Source organism: Ciconia boyciana, chromosome 18, assembly GCF_034638445.1.
Source record: "Ciconia boyciana chromosome 18, ASM3463844v1, whole genome shotgun sequence".
NCBI lineage: Eukaryota > Metazoa > Chordata > Aves > Ciconiiformes > Ciconiidae > Ciconia > Ciconia boyciana.
This window is the reverse complement of record NC_132951.1, coordinates 3,052,787-3,073,656: the sequence shown is the minus strand read 5'-3', so window position 1 is coordinate 3,073,656 and position 20,870 is coordinate 3,052,787. Positions and strand designations below refer to the sequence as shown.

Genomic DNA, 20,870 nt, shown 5'->3' with positions numbered 1-20,870 from the left:
AGGGTGTCTGGGGGGGAGGGATTGAGCGATGAGAAAAGTTTATTTCTTGGCGATCGTGTAGTTGCCGCGTCGCTGTCTGACCTGGCGCTGCTCTTGCTCGGTACGGAGCCTCATGAAGGACTCTCATCCTACTAAAAATATTTCATTCTGTCTCACCAGGCTCGATCTGATGGAGCCTGTGAGCGAGAGGGGACAGAGGGTCTGCACTTCTGGCTGTGGTTATCTGACAGTGCCTAACGGAGCCCTGCACACCACGGCCACGAGCAAAGGTGCTACCAAAAATGCTGTGAAAAATGTCTGGATGTGGAGCGTTTGCGTGTGGCGGTGCCTAAACCCCCTGCGCGTGTGCCCAGCTAACGCTTCTCCCTCTTCTTGACTAGTTTCCAAGTGAGGCCCCTTTTCAGCTCCCACAGCGTGACCGTGCCGGGCTGCCGGCGCTGGGGAGCTGCAGGGGGCTGCGGGCAGGCTCCCCCGGGATGGTGCTCGGGCACAGCATCACCAAAGACGAGGAGCCCAACGTGCCCCCTGAAGGCGACCTCCCCCTGTTCGTGTGCCCGGCACGAAGGCGAAGCCAGTCAAGGCAAGTGATTTCTCAACTGGTTTCCTTAATCTGGTTGTGTTTTGAGCAGAGTCAAGGCCCAAGGGCAGCATGGGGGCGGGAGGGGGGGGGGTGTTTGCCCGGGGTGTCCATCCTGCTCTGCCCCACCGAGCAGCTTTCAGAGCCAATGTGTGGAGGGGCTCCGGCATCTCCTCCCCTCCTGACTCCACGGGCCTCCTGCACAATACCGCCAGGACCCCAGCGAGATGCTGCCCTGGGGGGCTGCAGGGCTGGCTCTCGTTGTTTTCCCTGCACAAAACCTTCCAGCTTTAACCAGCAAACCCGAACCGGGAATATCTGCTCCCGGCATCGCCCTCAGCCCCTCCAGCCCCCGGCCCCCTCCTCCGCATCTCTGATGTCACTCATAAATGAGCGTGAGTCATTCAGCAGTTGCCGTGGTGACGCCAGTGATGCTGGGGAGCGCAGCGCTGCCCCGCTCGCCCCAGCCCTTCCTGGGGAGCGGAGGGGACCGAGCACCCCGGCGCTGAGCCCCTGGGACGTGCCATGGGCTCCCAGGCCACGGGCTGCTGCCCAGAGCCCCCCATGACCCCCGAGGCTGCGAGGATGCTGGCGGCTACCACCGGTAAGTCAGCGCCGTTGGGGATTTACCCGTCCGGGGGCTTCTGCTGGGGGTCTTATAGCATCCACGTATCTTGCCCAGCATGACAGGCAGCAGCACCCAATGCCCCAGCCCCATGGATATGGGTGACCTTTGCAGCATTCCCTTCTCTGTGTGCTCCTGGCAGCCCCAGGGGTCTTGTCACCCCAGTTCCCAGGGCCAGCCGGGGGGTACGGGCCGCTCTCAGCCAGCTCAGAGCCCCGGTGAGCGAGGGGAGCCCAGGGCAGAGTGGTGCTGGGCAGGCATCAGCCTCAGCGTGCCTGGGGACCGGGACCGGGCTGGTGCGGCACTGCAGGTGGGGGACCAGGGCCGTACAGCCCCACACGTGTGGGTAGCATCCTTGCCCGATGGCCCGAATCACGGGCACCGTGCCCGCTTCGGCTGGGACAGCGTGACCCCTATCTCAGCGGGACGGGACCCTCGTGAGCCGCGTTGCATTTTAGCCCCGGCTGCTGCTCGCGGCGTCGTGGCCTCTCTCCTCCCTCGGACCCGTCCTGGCGCAGGGCTGCATCCTGCCCGCGCAGAGCCGCAGGCTGCCTCTGCCGACCCCGGCACGTGCCGAAGCCTTCGGAAGGGATCGCAGGCGGGAGATACCCTGCTCGGGGCGTGCAGGGAGCCCCTGTGTGCCAAGCCCTGCAGCAGCGAGGGACGTGCGTGCACCACAGGGCATTACCGTCCCTGCCAGGGAGCGCGGGGACCCGGCTGGCCCCTGCCCGGCCCCCTGCCTGCTCCTGCCCGCCAAAGGCATCTGCTCTGGGCTCCATCAGCCAGAGTTTGCCGCCGGTGGCTGGGAGGTGCTGGCGTGGCTTGGTTTCCTGCTTGGTGTCTTTTACAGTCAAGTTCTTGCTGTAAATAGGACCCGGACAAGCAGGATTGAGGTGTTTCAATTACTCTGACTAATTTGTACATTAACATATTTCTCTGGCTACAAATCTAGGAGTGTTCAAGTGCAGCGTGTGCGAGCTGGCAGGGCCCCAGGGAACGGGGAAGGCAGGGTTTGTTTCGGCACCTCTCTAGAGGCAGGGCGAGGGGGACAGGGCTGCCAGGTGAAGGGCTCGGGCACGGAGCCGGCAGCAAGGTGAACCAGGAACTGCATCCCACCAGAATAGCAGGAGCTAAAAATACTGAACGGGAATGAGTCGAAATGCAGTGGGAAGGCACTGCCCGCCCCCCGCCAGACCCTGCTGCGGTGGAATTAGAGGAGCTTTCCTTTGCTTTTGAGGCAGTTTCTGCTCTTTAGAAGTTCTCTGGACTGAAGCCTCGCACGTCAAAATCACCTGGAGTGAGCCGCAGGGCTGTCCCCTCAGCCCAGGGCCATGTGGTTAATATTTATGGAGGGGGAAGCCTTAAAATCCAGAAATGACAGCCCTTTCCTCAAGATACCCCCTGTGTCTCAAGGCCATAACGCAAACCTGCCACAGGAGAAGGGACACGCCTGGGTCAGGTACCTCCCTCCTGTCTCTGGGATGGAAGAGGCGATTTTCCAGGACCCGGCAGGCAGCTTTTGCCTTTGTGCATCCCCCGGGGGACCTGGAAGAAGGCGGCCCCGGTTCCCGGTTTTGTTCCCACACGAACACCTCCCTCTGGGCAACGAATGTAAAACGTTTCGGTGAAATAACGATGTTGTAACACAGTTTTGGAAAAGGTTGGCTGGAGTCTGCTGTGAATTCCCAAAGGTAACACTTAGCAGTGGTTCAGGACGTTGTTTTTGAGAATAACCACGCACCGACTCACGGGGAGAGAGGAGGGTTACGTGCCGTTTTGCTGGAAGTCAGGTTATCGGGGCGCCAGGGCTTTGTACTGCTCCGGCCACAAACCCGACGGCGTTTATTGGGACGAAGACGCTGAGTATGTCCAGTCTTGCTCTTGGCTATTGCAACTCGCAAAGCGCAGCCAGAAGCAGGGGGCAGATGTTGCATTTTGGAAATCAATTAGATTTTTTTTTCTTACTCGTTTTTTTCTGCCTTTCAATTATTCATTGCTTTCCAATAATGTTTAAATAGTGGTGAAAAAGTTGGAGATAAGTCATTCTCTCTTTGCATAGTTATACGTTTGTGGTAAATATAGTTTTACTTTCCAAAGTGTCCTTAGGAAAAAAGTGCACTTTAAAAAATCATCTGGGTAAAGTAAATCAACATGGGTAAAGTAAATCAACAGTTCCCATTGAAATTGATTTCTGTCTGAACACTACCCAAATATGACTGCTAAAAAGGGTTTAATGAACATAAAGATACATGGAATATAGAAAAATCTCATTTGCTCATTAATTAGATCATGGCAACACTCAAAACCCTTTCAGCGCTCACCCAGCTAGTCCCTGGGCTCTCCCTGGCTGGGGTTGCTCCAGGAAGGACAAGACATAGGGAAGGCACGCCGGGACCAAACCTCTTGGTACAGAAGTCTCTCTGGAAAACCTGGTGGGCTGTAAATGCTATTGACCCGTCATCCTCCTAAACATAGCCCGGGGACTTTAAAAATAAATAATCTTATCGATAAAAATATCTTACCCGCTAAAACCCCTCCTATTATTAATGCAGGCACTTAAAACCCACTGCCAGCGCCTCCAGAGCTGTAATTGCTGCAGAGAACCGCAAGCCTGGTGAGGGAGCATCCTGCTCCTCGCAGCCGGCAAAGGAAAGTCTGGCTTCCAGCGAGCCGGCCGGGCAGGGCAAGCTGTCACCCCTCTGTCTGCAAGCTCTTCCCCCTGGCAGTAACAGAGTCATTAATTAATGTTTGTACAGAGCTTTGAAGATACGTGCTAAATAGAAGGATTATTTTAAATGCGATGGAGATCGTCCTCACACCGTGCACACCCACGGGGGGAAGCCCCTCTCTGCCAGGACCAGAGCTGCCAGCGGTCCCTGCCCCGCTCGTTTGCCCCCCAGAGCAGTAGGGTCCCTGGGTTCGGAGGGGCCGGAGCAGCCCCGGAGCAGCCCCGCGGGCTGCCGGAGGAAGCCCAGGCAAGGCCCAAGCGGCAGGCGGAGGTGTGAAGCGGTGCTTCCCCTGGCATCATTTGATACACATCAAACGATTTAAGCAAGGGGAAAAGAAATAAATCTGAATAACTTGTTCCGCTCATCAGCATAATAGCTGAGCTGCATGCACGTTACCTTTAAAATAATATGAATGCATGAATGAAATAGAGTCCTACTATCTGTACGTAATTTGTTTTCTTTATTTACATGAAAAATATTGCTTGTTGCATGCGGTTCCTGAATGCACAAGGCCATGCCACTGCATATTCCTCATGAGCTACAGAACTGGATATAAGTAATTACTGACAACGGCATGATGCTGTAGAAACCGTTCCCGTGGTGTTGGTAATCGTGCTGAAGTGACTGTTCTATTACTAAGAATAATATTCCGCTCTTTCCTCCTTAAGATGAACTGTCATAGAAGACGATTTAGTCCAAGGGAGAAAAAGATATTTTGAAGCTGTCAGAGCAGCAACTGAAAGCCCCCCCTTTCACCCCCACATTACAGTACCCCGGCTCCATTCATTCCGGTGATATTTTAAATGTCTTTTTGACCACATCTCTTTTTCCCTAGTGAATTTCTAGTAAGATGTAACTTTTTTGGGACTTTGTAGCATGTGCTGGGGGATGCTAAAGCCTACCGGCGTAGGGAACAGACTTCTCCTCCCAGACAGCCTGCAGTGGTGGTGCCAGCGTTCCCCCCACGCGGTGACCTCTAGAAGCGCCCAGGCTCCACGTCGATCCCAGCCGGGGATATTAAGTGCTCAGCACCAGGGCAAACGAGGCCCTGCAGAACTAAGCACAGGGAAGCAGATGCAGCAGCATGCAAAATTAGCCCAGGGTTGAAAATAGAGCTGTAAGGAGAGGGCTGCAGGCAGCCTGGACTGCAAGCACCCACGAGCTGCTCCTCACTGCTCTGCCGGGGCCGTCCTCAGCACTTTTGACCATCCTGGAAATTTTGCAAGGAAAAAATCCCTTTGACTCATTTGACTCTTCTCCCGCTGCTCCTGAGAGCACAGGCAGGAGCTGTTGAGCAAGACTGAAGGCAAAGAACCTCTTCCCAGCTAGAGCCACCCACCTTTACACGCTGCCGAAGAGGAGGGGTGGATTAGCGAGCGCTCCCCCAGCGATGCTAATGAGCGGTGCTGGCAGCAGGCAGCTCGGTCCCGAAGGACGTGGGTTATAAACCAGCCGGAGGGAAGAGGAGCGCAGCATGCGCCAGACCAGAGCGGTTTCTTCTTGTTTGCTGCGTGGCGGTGCTGCCTGGAGCAAACCCATCTGACGGGTGTTAATGCTGTGGGACTGGGGTATGGTGAACCTTCCCTGATTGTGGGCAGCGATTGAGGAGGTGGTGGAGGGAACGTCTCTCTCTCCTGCTAATAACCGTTCTTTTCCTGGGGAGAGGAAGAAAGGAGGTGAAAGATGGGGAATCACCACTTGGGAAAGCGTGGTGAGTCCTGATGGAGGAAAGTAAACGAAGCAGGAATCAGGCTACCCAGCACGCCAAAATTCCCAAGTCATAGCCCCTTGCTCTGCTTTTTCTGCTGATTCTAGCACTAAGAGCGTTACGTGATGGGTCGAGACGCCGCACGGAGTCCTCCCTCTCCATAAATAGCTACAGGGAGACAGCGAAGCACGGGCTTTCATGCAATCTCCGGCAGATACGCGTTTTCCGTCTTCTGAAGGTGCTTTTTGTAATGCTGAGGGAGAATCCCGATTCCCTGCTGGCCTTTCTAACTGGAAGGTGCTGGTTAGTGCCACTGATGGGTCAGCTCTCGCTTTCTCTGCGTACCCGGGAAGTATCTCCACCCTCTACGATCCCAGTGCACAGCATGTTTATATTTCTACAGACTATACATTTTTTAACAACATAAATTTAGATCTGATGTCCTTGGGATGACAAGGGACTGATATTCTTCTTCTAGATGTAGATCTAGATTTATCACATACTGATAAATGAAATATGGTGGAAGAAACCGAAATCCCAGGCATTCTTCCAGTATGGCAGAAAACAAGCACATGGGTTTAGCTTCGTTACATGTAATAGGTGTCGTGTTTGAATATGGTAATTTCTTAAAGGTATTACACGCTAGTAATTAATCTCAGAGTTCTGCTGGAAGACAAGTTGCGCAGTAATTGTCAGTTCAGATGTACACCCACTCTGAGTGGTTAAGGAATCCAGGGGACTAATAGGAAAAATGATTTCATATAGAAAAGCAATGTATTAACATTTTCCAGAAGAAAAAGCCTTGAAGCGTGTTTAGTAGCGGAGTACAGGAAAGAAACAAGTGGTACGCAAATTAAAGATGAATTTGCTGCTACTGAATATGTGAGAGTCATTTATTTTCTCACGGAAAAAGCAAACACGTTTAGCAATCCACTGATGACCCTCCCATTTTAAACGCAGGCTTTTTATCTCCAGGACAATTTTGAGGACGCTGGTGTGGGATGGTGCCAAGTTCTTGACAAACCACTTCATCATCAGCTACAAAGTTTCTCCAAACACCCATTTCAGGCTCCACTTAAGGACACGCAAACGCCCTAAGTAACAGAGTTTCTGGGTATTACCATAGAGGAAGAAGTGGCAGCTGATTCCGCCTCGGACTGGAAGCCAGCCGTACATAAACGCAGATCTGGAGGACAGCGCTGCGTGAGTGACAGGGGTCGAACAAGAGGTAATTCTAAGGCCCGGATCCGAAGTGCAGCAGAAGCCTGTAAAAGGAGAGCATTCTCCTTACCACTAGACACCCCCCCTATGCTTTTTCTCCACAATGTTAATTTTCTTGAGCCAAACTTTCCCACTTCTTTATTCTGAGAGTTTCAGGGGTGCCGGTAATACTGGCTTGGTTTTGTGGGGGTAGTCTGCCACCCTCTTAAAACATATTTTTTTCCTAAGTGATTCTGATAAGTTTAACAACTGGATCCATTCTTTACCTCTAGCAAGAATGTGTCAGAGGAAGAAGCAGGTCAGTTTTCTCCCGGTTGCACCTTCACCCTCGCATATCGGTCACCTGCTCTATAATACAAAATAATAAGTAATAAAAATAATAAGTAAAAATAAAATTAAAAGTAATAAAAAAAGAAACATTAGTACAAAACAAAAATGAGAGTTAACCCAGAGATTCAAAAGAATAGTCACTAAAGGGGTTCTGAGTCTATACCAAGAAATTCCAAAAGATGCCGGATCTTCCTTTCAGATGTAGAAAGATTTAAAGGTCTTTAAGGCTGTCTGATAAAACTTCTTTGTGAAGATGAAAGACGTGTACTTTATGTTACGTTTTGGGTTGTACACACATCACCACGGGCCACGCTGTGAAGCTGACACCCCACCATGCTTTCAAACAACTGCTTCAAGTTTTAAGGAACTGGGTGGACTTTCAAAATTTGTTTATTATCCATTTGCCTCAAATAACCTGGGACTAACAAATCACAACCCAAGCTTGCAGACTTTTATCTGTCACCAGCACTAGGCCAGGGGAAGCAGAGAATGTCTTTGAACAAGGGGTGATAAGATGTCTATGGCTGAGGATGAAGCTGAGCCACGCTGAGAAAGCAAAGCAGTTCACGGTGGTTTCGTACAGCTAGCGTCTGGTTGGCGAAAAGAGTCAAAGGGCCATTCTCTTTCCGCAGTCCGTTTAATGCCCGATCCACCACATAAATGAAAACATTCTTCTTGAATGTAAGGGGATTTGGATTGGGCCTTAATGCTTAATCTAAAAACAAGAGCAGCTTGTTATAATGGTAACGTCACAAAACGAAAGCCTGTAAAAACTGTATGGAAAACCGAACTCTTCGAACGGAGATTATAGAACAAGTAGCAAGTTGTTTGCAAAGGACACCTACTTTAACTGCATACGATCTTGCAATATGGAAGAGTGATGGAGGCCGGAATAACCTTTGAACGTCAGATTGTATTTCCTGATGACGCGAAGCAGAATGCCCTCCGCTTGCACTTTGAACAGATACAGGGAAATAAATGTTGAATCTTAAGACAGACCCAAATTAATCTTTAATGATTTTGAAACATTTATGTAATCTGCCAGTTACATGCAGCAAAAAATAATTTATGAGAATGATAACAAAGAAAATTAGGTGGAATAAGGTCAGTCTGCTATCACTGTTGCGCAGCTAAACTTATAATCACATTTTCAGTAGCTGGGTATTAAGATAATTCATCTATCCAGCACAGGCATTAAAGGCTCGAGCCTCTACTCAATCATGTAGCTTCACTTTCCAGATGAGCCCTGAAACTCACTTGTCAAGTGAGTTAATCTGCAGGATCCAGTTCTGATCACAAACGCAGTGCGCAGCACAGGGTGGGATGAGCTCAGGCTCTCCGTGCGGGCGGCAGGACACCGGCCTCTACACGGTGGCTGGTAGACGACAGTGTCTAACTGCACCTAGCAAAGAACAACAATCAAGATATTATACCTGTCAAACATTTCTTGCTGTTGCCTATGGATCGTGACATAAACCAGGTGAAGAAATTCTCTATTTGCTAAGAAACGCATAGGATGCACAAGCCAGACTTCTGCCTGAAAACCATCTTTGACATCCTTTGATCACGAGCAGAAACTAACACACCAAGTCTTGGGGGAAATTATTTGTAATAACCTGAAGAAAATTATCGCTGATTATCAACCAATGTTTTGTCAAGTGTGGCTGGCAGCAGAGAGAGATCTTAATCCTTCACGCGATTAAGCAAACGTCTGATTTTACTACAGTGCACCTTATTGTGTACCTAAAGGTTTCCACAGCTAGTGATTTACAATCAAGAAACAAAGTTTTTGGGGGGTTTCTGCGCTTCCCTGCGTGAAAAACGAAGCCGAAGTGAAGATGACAAGAGGGTGTGACACCGCTGTGAAGAGGCACACCAGGCTGCCGGGCCGAGGAAGGGGACAACGGGCTGGCGGTGGCGGAGCTCAGCCGCACGCCGGTCACCGCAAACCCCCGGCCCCGCAGTTCTGCCCGCGAGCTGGTTCCCTAAACCTGCGCAAACCCCGCGTGTCTCCCGCACTGCGGGTCACCGGGACCAGGACCCGCCTGACAGAGCTGCTGTGCAATATGGATGGGGAAGCAGCTCAAGCCATGCTGGCCGTTCACTCCCGTTTAACCAGAACGGCACCTTCTCCATCACCGTCACGACTCCCTCACGGCGGACCCCGGTGCTCGGAAACCGCAGCCAAGGCCAGGAAGGCACAGCACGGGGTCACCAGCCGGGGCGGCGGCGGGACTCCCTCCCTCACGAGGGGGAAGGCCGCGGTCTGAGCAGGCCTGGGGCCTCTGTGCCTCCCGCGGGCTGCGGGGCCTGGCGGGGCGCTGAGGATGCGAGGGCTCACCCGGCCCCCGGGACCTCCGCGCAACGGGCCCGCCACACGGGCCGGGGCAGGGCTTCCACAGCCCCGGGGCTGCGCCGTACCCTGCCCAGGCCGGGGGCGGCCCGGCGGGGACGGGCGGGAGGCGGCGGGGCCGTGAGGGAAGAAGGGGGAAGAAGGGCTCCCCGCGCCGCGCGGGCCGGTCCCCGTTCCCCCGGCAACGGTTGCCTAGCGAGGGCCGCAGGCGGCCGAGCCCCGCGCCTGCGCAGTGCTGCTCCCCCCGCCCGCCGGCCCGGGCTTGGCGGCGCGCGCGGGAGCGGGCCCCGCCTCCTTTCCCGCCGAGCGCGCGCCGCCCCGGCCGGCCGGGAGAGGAGAAGGAGGAGGAGGAGGAGGAGGAGGGGGGGGAGAGAGAGGGCGCGCGCGCGAGGCGGGCGCATGCGCGCGCGCGCGGTCCCGAGCGTTGGCAGCCCCGGCCCGACGGCGGCGGCGGCTCCTTCCCTCCCTCCCTCCTTCCCTCCCTCCCTCTCGGCCGCCCCCCTGCACCGGCCCCGGCCCCGGCCCGCCGAGCCTCCCCCCGCCTCTCGGCGCGCCGCCGGGGCCCCGGGCGCCGCGGCGGTGGCCCCTGCCGCCCCGGGGATGAGGCAGCGGTAGCGCGGAAAGGTGAGGCGGCGGGGCCTGTAGGCCGCGGCGGGCGGGCGTGAGGGGGGAGCGGCGGCGGGGGCTCGGCGGCTCCCGTGTGCGAAGCAGCCTCCCGGCGCCGGGTGGGCTGCGCCCCTCTCCCTCCTCCTCCTCCTCCTCCTCCTCCCTCTCCTCCTCCTCCTCCCGGGTGGGGGCGGGGATGCGGGTTGGGCCGCGGCGGGGAGGGGGAGCCGCCGTCCCCCCTGCCCTCCTCCGGCACGGCGCGGCTTCCCGCCGCCCGGCGGGGCGAGCGGTGCGGGGCGGCGCGGGCATGGGGGTGCGGGCGAGAAACCTCTGCTGCTTCTCCCGGGCGAGGCGAGGGAAGGAGCCCCAGGTGCTGCCCCGGGCCTGCCCCTGCCCCAGGCGCGGCCCCGCGGGGCGGGGGCGGGGGCGGTGCGGGCGGGGGCCGCGGTACCTGCGCGCATTGTTCGGCGGCCGGGGGGCACGGCGGTGCGGGGGCCGCGGGGGGCGAGCGGCGGAGGGTGCGCGGGGAGGGCGGAGAGGGAGCGCCCCAGCCTTTCTTTATGCCGGCGGTCGGGCAGGTGACGGGCTGCTCCTTTCTTCTTTCGCGAGGGCGAGCCGCAGCAAAGGGCTTTCTGTGAGGAAATCCGCGGCTTACAAAAAAAGGGATGCTCGCTCTGGGCTCGGATGTCTTTTGATTTCCGAGTGGATTTTAAATTGCTAAATAAGCCCTTCCAATGAAAATCCCGAAGGATGTCGGGCCTGTGGCGTTCAGCCCACCGTATTGTGCCTGGTATAATGCGTGCTGGCCGTCCCTTCGGCCAGCTCCTCTCCTGTGCGGCTTTAAAAATGCAGTGGGAGCGATTGCTTGTGTAAAAGTCCGCTGTCTTTTGTTTTTGTTTTAGATGGTGGATGTTGATGTTTGTGCGGGTGGAGATAGTACCAGAAGAAAAATGGATGCCCTGACAGATAGTGCAGTTGAGATTGTCCCTTTGGAGCTCTATGATTCAGCCAGAGCAAAAATAGCTGCTAATCTACAATGGATCTGTGCTAAAGCCTACGGAATAGGTAAGATCACTTTTATCAGGAAGTCATTCCTGATTTTGTTCTTGCTTTTTCTGTCTCCCCTGCTGCTCCAGAAGTAATTAAACTGGGCTTAAATCACCTTTGTTTTAAATATCAGTAATGTGACAGTCCATTCCCTTGTAATATCATGTTTCCTGGTACCTTCGACAGGAATAATGGAACTATAAGAGATGCCCTGAATCAGCAAACCTAATGGTGAACGCTCGCAAATTGTGCTTGTGAAGAATGCATACCTTAAAATGTTTAAATCCTCATTTTAGCGAAGTAGACTTTCCTCCACAGAACTGTACGTCACTGCTTGTGGGCCCCGAGTCCCTCCAGGCTGTGAAGGCTTTAGTGTGCTTCCTTGTCTAGTCATCTTGGCCAACGGATGCTAGCACCTTGATACCCTTTGTATGCTCAGTTAGGGTTTTTTGGGGTTTTTTTTTGGTCAGATTGTGGTTTTGGTTTCAAAATGAACTAAAAAGCAATCCATTTATGATCAACATTCTTTTATGTAAAAGAAATGTTGAATTAACAGATATAGTTTGTCTGTGTTCTGTGACATAAACAGCAGGTTGTAGGTGATAGAGGAGTTCTTCTTTCCCTTATATTGTCATAAACCTTTACAGTCAAACACGGAAAAATAAAGATTCTTGAAGTATCATTTGTACAGCATTTTCCTGGCATCTGTTGAGATTTGCTGTTTTATTTTGAACTGGATCTATCTGTATATTCTGAATTATTGTTACTAGATACATCCTGAGTTTCAGTAGCTTCATTATGAAGAAATATGGTGGAATACTTGTGGTTTTTGTTTATCCAGAACAAAACATATAATAAAAACCTATATAGAATCTTGTTTTGGAAAATGAGGTAGCCCTGTTAATCTAAGTCTAATTCGCCAAACTCATAATATGCTTAATGGATTAGCACTAGCTTACTTTGTGACAAGGCTGGAGAAAAGCAGTCCATTCCTGCAGTTAAATATTAATACTTATTGGAATATTTTCTAAATTATTTTTCTCTTTTAGTATTTCCAGCTCTGTCAGTGTTCTCATCATCTTGATGATGTGGGGAAAACAGAAAATCATGGTGTTATGTTTAATATTAGTGAAGGTATTTCATTACAAGCAACAAGAGACAAAAAAACCCATTTATCAGATGACGTTTTAAAAATGTGGGAATTTTGGGAGGGTGTTAGTAAAACATTTATAACTTGAAAGAACTGAACAGGCATTTCCTCACGTAAATATTTTTCAGTTGCTGTAATTGTTTGTAACGTTTCCTGAAGACTTTTTAGTGATCAGAGATAAAGTGGCTATTCCAGACTATTTATATTATGACTTTGTTTCGAAAGAAAGCTAATCCTAAATTAGAATTGACTGGCATGGCTCCTATGCTGCCGAGAAAGCTTTGTGGCCTTGTGTTTCTTGGTAGTGTCTTGTGGTGCTCCAGAACTCAGGGTTGTGTCTGTACGTCTTGGACCAGTTAACTGGTTAACAGCGAGTCTGTTTACGCACTTGACACCGCGGACTTAACGTTGAATAAGTATTTGGCTTTCTTTTGACTAAAAATTTTGGAAAAGAAACCCACCTTTCATCATGACAATGATGTGATCTCTAGTGTAGAGAAGGCTGTAGCAGTGTTTGCCACTCTTTCCACTTGTATTTAGGCTTGTTCAGATTACATTTTAATAGAAGTTAAATGCCATGAACAGTAGGAAAAAATATTTTTGCTGGGGCTTTTGGTGTTGCGTTGTTGGTTAGCTCCAGTGAGTAAGGTCTTTTGTGTGTGTGTCTGTATCTTTGCAGGACCATGGCCCGTGGAAACTTAGTTTGATTTTTGAAATGGCTCCTGCAAGGTGTTGTCACGTAGTAACCATTACTTCTGGAATAGCATTGCAAAATACTTAAGAAATTTATAAACCTCTTTAATTCATAGAGATGGGTTTAAAAAGGTTTCCTATGTGATTATTGTTTTGAACAATATTTGAACTTAATGCATTACTTGTTATCTCTCAGGATTTTCTTTTTGTGTTAAGATATTGGAGGTTGTTCAGTGAGTCTTGGGCAGCTACCAAGCAATTGTGAATTTGTTATATAAAATCTCACTAGGCAGATGAAAGTTTGGGGGGGGGTTTGTTATTTTAGACTTCTGGTCAATTTGGTGGGGAAAAAAATGCTTCTCTTTTATAATACTAAAACACTGTCTTATGTTCTGAAGTAATTCTTATCTGATTGGGTTTCCATAACTGCCTTCAAGTGGCTAAGTAAAGAGTGTTTTTCTGAAATGTTAGACCTGGAATTGACATATATGAATTGACACAATTTTGTGCCTTAATCTTTCAAATGCTGGTGCATATCCTGGATTTCATTTTCATCTGAATAAGGCTAAGCTCGTGTTGAAGTGTGGGAATGGTCAAGAACAGGAATTTGATTTTAGTGTAGGCCGTCGCTAAAAGTCATTCATCACTGCAGGTTTTACCTGAAACTGTATTTTCTATTTACTGTTACAGGATATTTGAATTTTCCACATCTAAGCTGGCATCTAAGTAGGAAAATTCTTCATCCTTTCTTTTTTTTCTCAGGGACAAATTACTGAGAGCATGACAAATAATTTGGAGTTCAAGTCCTAGTTTGGGCTTTGTTTCATTTGATGATGCATTCTTCCTTTTTTCCCTTCTGGCCACGAAAAGAGAGAATTTTGGTAGCTGAACAACTGAGCATAGCTACGTTCTCTCTTCAACACAAATACTGCTAGAGAGACAACCCCTCTTCTTGCATAGGAATTGGGCTGAAAGGTTTGTTTCTGGAAGCCCGTAGCTCCTTCTGTCTGTCTGTGGTGGCTCACTGGTTGTCACAGATGGGCTCCAGAGGGAGGTCTTACAACCGTTTGAATTCCAGAAGACAGAGGGGAAGGATGTTGCAAAGGAAGGTGTTTCCCCATTCAGTGTCATCCCCCTCCCTCTCCCCAAATAAATCTGGGAGTACTGTCGTGGATTACTCTAAAAGTCTGCACACAAACATCTGGAAACCTTCTATAAACTGGGGAGATCATAAAGTCCGTTTAGCTGAGACAGTAGTTTAGGGAATGGAATTTGTTCAGAACAGAATTATCTTTTTCATCAGCAAACTTTGATTAGAACCAAATGTGCACTTTAAGGAATTCCACTATCAGCGTGAAAATACAATTCGTAATGTTTAAGTGGCTGAGGAGCAAGGGTGCCACTGAGTTTGTGGAACTTTAGTTCACACGAGGCGAGTGTGGGAGGTTTCGAGAGGCTTGGCAAGCCGTCTGTGGGAGAGATCACTTTTTCACAGTCGGTGGAACAAACCAGATTGCCAAACAGTAACAGGGCCACACGCTGCACAGAGCTGAGCAGAGGGAAGCGGGCCTGGGCCTTCAGTGCCACTGTCCCCTCGGGCTCTGAGCAGCGGCAGTCAGAACAAACACAACTGGTCCATTTTCATTTCGTACAACTTGGGAAAATAGGCAGTGACAATGAAAAATTTTGATTTCTCAGCAGATTTAGTTAGTACAGCATTAATTTATGTGTAGTAATAATGTTTTCCATCATCACGGTTATAATGTTAAAATTTAGATATGGAAGGAGTGTATGGAAGTTTTTCAGCATTGCAGCTTGCTGTGTGAGCAAGTGGGTTGTTTGCAACCCTTTCCATAACAGATGTTGTTACTTCTTTAAAACAATTTGTAAAATTTGGATTTTTCAAAATGAACTTGGTGGGATTTACTTATTTATTAGGGGTAGGAGCTTTACATAGTTTCCAGACTTAACACTAACATTAGCCTGACACCTTTGGCAAGATACAGGCAGGAAAGCCAAGGACTGATGTAATGCATTGTAGGGGAAATGCAAGTTCTGGCTTTTTTTTGGTCTTTGAAGTACTTAATACTTACCTGTTAAATACGGTTTTACAGTACCATAATAGCTACCCACAGTTACCAGTTGGTAGAGGCAGTGTGAGTGTGTTTCCTGGGCTAAATTGCCTAAATCCCTGGGTTCCCCCCTTCTGTTCTTTGTCAGCTTTCTTCTCAGGTCCATAGTAAAAACATTTTTAAGAAAGCTGTTGTGTTTTGCAAATATTCAATAGTTAAACATTTGTTTCTTTAACAATGCCCATTTCATAAACACTGAATATTACTTGTGTGAAGTTTACAGGGGTGAAGAATCCCATAATTATTATTTTGTCTCTTCTACTTCCTCCAGGTTTGTGGCTTTATGCTTGATCAAAAGATATGATAAGGAGAGTGCGGTCACTCTCGCCAGCGGTATACAAAGTCTTTACCTTGGTGTTTTTTTTCTGCCTGTTGTATGTAAATGTTCATGTGTAATATTATAGATCACTTACGGAGTTTATAATACAGTTCTGTAATGAGAACCAACAAAGAATGTTTTTATTATAATGCAGGTGGTCTTAGTTGCTGAGAGTGTGTAGCTTCTGCTCATGATCTGCAGCTTAGAGGACATCCATACAGTACTAAATAATTCTGTGAACAGATACTGATCCTAATGAAATCCTACTCAGAATTTGAATAAGCTTCGTTCTGTTTACTATGATGCTTTGGCTCTCTTTCCATGTGAAACCAGTTCTTCATGCTTCTGGAGGTAAAATAAGATCTGGGGTGTATCCACTTCTCCAGTTCAAGGGATAAGTCAAATTTGTTCAGATAGCTGTATTTTTCTTTATCAAATCATAATCAGGTAGTCGTCTTTGAACAGGTTTTTATAAGTGAGATGGTAAAGAAATGGTCCCTACCCTAAAGCGAGGAGAGGAGAGTCTGGCAATAATTGTGTCTCTGATGGTTGTTACAAGCAAAGTTATTTTTGTAATCCTGTAAACTATGTTGTACACAATGATTTATACTTGGAACTGACAGTTTTTTGAGAGATTAGAACTCATTGATATGATGGAAGAGACCAAAAGAATTGCTTCATGAGAAATTATGGTGGTTTATTTTTGAGTCCTTCATCTCTTACAGAAATAGCTGGTAGGAGGTATCTCTCCAGTAGACTCAGTGGGGCAAGAACACTGAAGAGTTTATGCTGCTGAAACTTGGAAAAAATATGTTATTACTTTGTTTTTATAAGTGTAGGAAACAGCAAAAATGAGCATTTTTGCTCTGTAATAAGCTGACTGCATGCAACTAAGTAACAGGGTATAAAATTTACATAACATTCGTGTGTGAAAGAGACCCAGTCCACTCTGATATTGAGCGTAGTGTGATAAATTCTTTGACAATTCTTGATAGAAAATTTAGGACAAACAGAATTAATGATGTATGCCTTCACAGGTTATGTGCCATTGTTCTTAAGTTACTATGAAAACACTGGTAGTTTTTAAGCTTTATATCTTTTGAACACCTCAGTTTGTCTAAAACTGGCAACTGTAAAGCTTGCGTTGAAGTTGATACTAACATTTTCCTGGGGTAACAAGTCAGAAAGCACATTAGGAAAACTGGAAAGTGTTTGCAAGCTTTTCGATAACATGCAATAGTAACATAAAAGTGACTTCCTTTTGGAATTAAGATGGTATCAGAGACCTTTTTATAAGCAAAAACAAAAAAAGGACATGGTTTAATTGTTTTTAGTTTGCTTTGGTAGGATTTGTTAAACGGCTCGAGCAGAAATTTTTGTAGCTATAGTTTAGAAGTTAATTGCTCAGAAGTTCACTTTTCATGTGGATTTTTCCGAATTCCAAAGCATAAATGTGTAAAAATACATGTTTTAATGAACTGAATTTTTCTAACATCTAAGTTCAGTTATAGGTCACGAAAGTAAGGTGTTGAAAAAGATGCTTATAGAAACTGGGACTTGGAAAGACTGGGCCATTTTCATCAAAAAGAGCACTGACACATTCTGTAGTGAGGCAAGCAAAAAGCATATGACATGTTTGGAGGTTGCCTGATCCGTAAAACTTGGGGAGAAAAGCTGTCCATAATGCCAGTGGCTACTTGTGTATCCATAGCATGTTATTTAAATTAGCCTTAGGTTAACTCTGATGGTGTATAGTTGTTCTAAAACTCACAACGCATTTCTGAGATTTTTGGCAATGGGGGAGTTTTAACATTTTTAAGGGTTTTTTGGAGAATGAGCAGACCTGGGTGCTGCGTTTTATGTGGCATTATACTACAGATAAGAATAATTAGCAGAGATGTGAAAGATATGATAGGTCTCTTAGGTTGTGCTTTCAGAGGCGGATTTCAAGTATTGAAGGTATCTCCCAACTAGAGCACTTTTTGTGGCTGTGTGGGAAGGCTGTTACCCTCTTTGAGATAATTGCATTGTCTACAGGACATCTACAACTATGATATTACATAGAAGTATGAAACTCAGAGTTACATACTTCTATAGCATCTTTTTTGCATTACAGTTTTTCCTGCCAATTATTTCTCATTTATTTGTGCTTGCCATGTGGATATTACGATTATGTCTGGTATGAAATAAATTTGAATTAAATAGTAAAGTTAGTATTATCACTCTTGAGGTTTGATGTGGGTTTTATGTTTTTGTGGTTTTTGAGGATTAATGTTTATGAATAACTTCTTATGATAGTAGTCAAATTATTAATCCTGGTACTAGAAGTTATCCCCCCCCTCCCTCATATCTTTAATCCTGGTCAATCCAAATCCATTCAGTCCTTAAGCAATTATATGGAGATCAGAAACGTGAAGTTAGAGGGTTCTTCAATATAGAAGAAAAAGATTTTAGATCTCTGGACTGGATGATCAGACTAAAGAACAGTAACCAGGATACAAGGTGGTGTTTTTTTGGGTTTTGTTGGGGTTTGTTGTTTTTTTTTTTTTTAACATTGATTTCTGGGACATGGAATCTCATTACTAAGAACTAGATCCATTTATTGCTAGAAAAGGCTTTTAAAAATCATTAAAATGTTGCTAGTTTAAACAAAACTTAATGTGGGAGGTCTTACTGCCCCTGTTAGACAGGAAGCTGAGCATCATGTTCCGATAGTCGCTTCTGTTTTAACAATTTGTGTAAAGATCCCAATCCAATAGATTGTATCCCTTGTGGGGATGTTAGTGTTGAAGAAAATGCTTTTTGATTTCTGTAGTTACGGTCTATAAAATAATCGCAGCCTGCCTTGTGGAAAAGGGACCTGAAGAGAATCCGAAGTGAGCTGTCTGCTTGCTGATGCAGTGGTCGGCATGACTAGCTGGGCAGCTGATGTGCCGGAGGAAGTTCAGGGTTTCTTTGTCCAGCCGTTACTCGCAGCGCAGTTTCAGACAGTCACCTCGGTTACCCTGCTCTGAGGGGGTCTCCGGAGCTGGTGGAGGGCAGATGTTTGTACTAAACCCCTCATCTAAGTACTTCAGATTTCAGGCATTTTGAATTTGTATTTTTTTTGTCTTAAAACAGCCTTAAAACTTGGAGTGATGCTAATACTCTTACCAGAAAGGTATTTCTTCACGCATATTTTAGGAGCTAGTATTCTATTACTTCCTTTCACAAACAATTTTAGTGAAAAGCAATGTATCTTTGGTTGTTAAAAGTGTAGCTGCTTGTAAGGAAGCTAAAATGTTGAATTATGAGAGCCGCTTTATGTTTTGATTTTTGGGTGTTTCCCCAGTGTTTAGAAATGGAAGCTCTAGTTCTCTTTCTGGAAATGGCAATGACCATTAAATGGAATTAGCTTTCAACAGCCTTTGATTTTAGGTCAGGTTAACTAATGTTAAGATTAAAAATATTTGAGTTTATTATCTATTTCACTAAAAATGGACACCCATGTTAACAAATGCTACTTATGGAGTGCCAGTGGGGTTTTATTGTGTCTCTTCCAACCATCTTCAGTATATAGTCCATATATCACAGCATTCAATGTCACACAAAGGAAAAATAGTGATCGTAAGCTTTTTGACATTTTTAAAAATTTCCATTTTGAAAAATAGGGGTGGTACTGTATGACTAACTGAGTAGCTGTTAGAGCTGTTATGACAACACTGGTTTACTACGTATTTTTATTGAAGTGACATCTACTTCTGGCTCATGTAATTGATAACCTTCTGTCTCAGTTTCTCTTCTTTATGAACGTTAAGTGCTCTGCAGTACACAAATACTGTGCGGCTTATTTTGCAGTTCAAAGATATGCTATGGGTAGGAGGTTTTTTGAATGGGGAAATTTAATTATTCTGGAAATGAGCTGAATGAAAAGTGAATATGCTGCCAAATTAATAATTATTTTAACTGTAGATGTACGTACTTAAAATGAACTGTTGAAGTGACTTTGGGGGAAGATCTTCAGAATGACTGGATAGCATAAGATAGAATTTTATGTTTGGAAATTATGAAATGTCGGGCTTCTATTAAGACAACACACTTGAGGCTAAAAAGTATTTTTCCTGGAATTGAAGGCTCTCATTATTACTGCTAGGCTATTATAAAGATCAATAGCTTCTAGTCTGATTACTGAATATGAGTAGAAGTATTTATTTTGGGATATATCTATTTTTAAATTGTTTTATGTCTTTTCAATAATATCAAGAAACTATTGCTTACAACAACGTTTCCTTCTACTTTCAACTGTTGTAATCAGTTGACATTTGCTTTGTGTTGTAGTGTTAAAACCTTTAACACTGGCAGTGCTTCAGCTAGCAACGTATGGATTTGAAATGTCCTGGACGTGGTTAGAGTAATCAGAATATTAGTTGGTGGTGGTGCCTTTCTTTCCTGCCAGCTATGAAGCTGTGCTGATTAGTAGCAAAAGTGTAAGTCTTTACGAGGGTTGGGAACTGGTGGGGAAGAAGCGGTGTGCGAGGATGAAGTCTTCTGTGTTGTTAATTTTAACTTGCATGTAAATTACTACACTCAGGACTTGTGTTCAGTTTGATAAAATCATAAGACAACTTGTGGGAATCGTGCCATTCCAAAAGAAGTTAATTTTAGACTTGGTTTAAAATTCATGTTGAATCCAAGTGGAATGGTTTTGCTTCATAGGCTTTAATTTTTATATAAAGGCTGAAAAGCTGCAATAGTTCACTTCAATACTCGTCTTCAAAAACATACACAGTCAGCTCACTGGAGACTCAGTTGTTTTGCAAACAGTTTGTAAAATGCTCAGGGTTTTAGTCAGATATTTTGGTCTTTCTATGAACTTTGGCAGTTTAGAACCAAGAAATAGGTGGCTTAGTTTTCTTTTTGAGAATGTTTCGCCAGCCTCTCTTAGTGACTGAGAGTTGCAGTTATTTAATTGCAGTGCCCACATGTTTTGGGATATTGCTTGAAGTAGCTGTAAATTTTGCCTTGAAGATATATACTTCAGCCTTCTGATAAACGGAGCATTTTAGCCTGTGATCCAAGTCAATGATTTATAATTCCAAATAAAATTAAAATACTAATAATGTGCACTAATCAGTAGAGGTGATAGTATATCATTCTGATTAAGCTGGGTCTTATTCAAGGAAACGGCTAGAGATGCGGAGAGGACAGTGGGACTTTTGTGCATTTTGAAGTGCTTTCTTGAAAGGGACTCTAGTATCTTGAGAAAGCTAAGTGGTAACGTATAGGATTTTTACTGAAGTATGTATGTGGCAGGAGCCAATTACATAAGCTTTACTTAATTAAAATTTAAGCACAAAGACCTATTGAAAACCATTTGCAATATGAAACTGCAGACTTAATT

At 46.6% G+C, this 20,870-nt stretch overlaps 1 protein-coding gene across 3 annotated transcripts in view; it reads left to right on the top strand.

The window, feature by feature from the left end:
- Positions 1–9,972: 9,972 nt before the first annotated feature.
- CAMSAP1 (calmodulin regulated spectrin associated protein 1) overlaps positions 9,973–20,870 on the top strand; it is a 28,891-nt gene continuing 17,993 nt past the window's right edge. For 2 of the 3 annotated variants that reach the window (XM_072882977.1, XM_072882976.1), the window contains exons 1-2: positions 10,392–10,519; positions 11,052–11,214. In XM_072882977.1, coding sequence (XP_072739078.1) covers positions 10,457–10,519; positions 11,052–11,214 — 226 coding nt within the window. In that variant the 5' untranslated portion in view covers positions 10,392–10,456. Of the gene's footprint in view, positions 10,168–10,391; positions 10,520–11,051; positions 11,215–20,870 lie in introns of those variants that run through there. The other variant, XM_072882978.1, reaches the window with a different exon arrangement.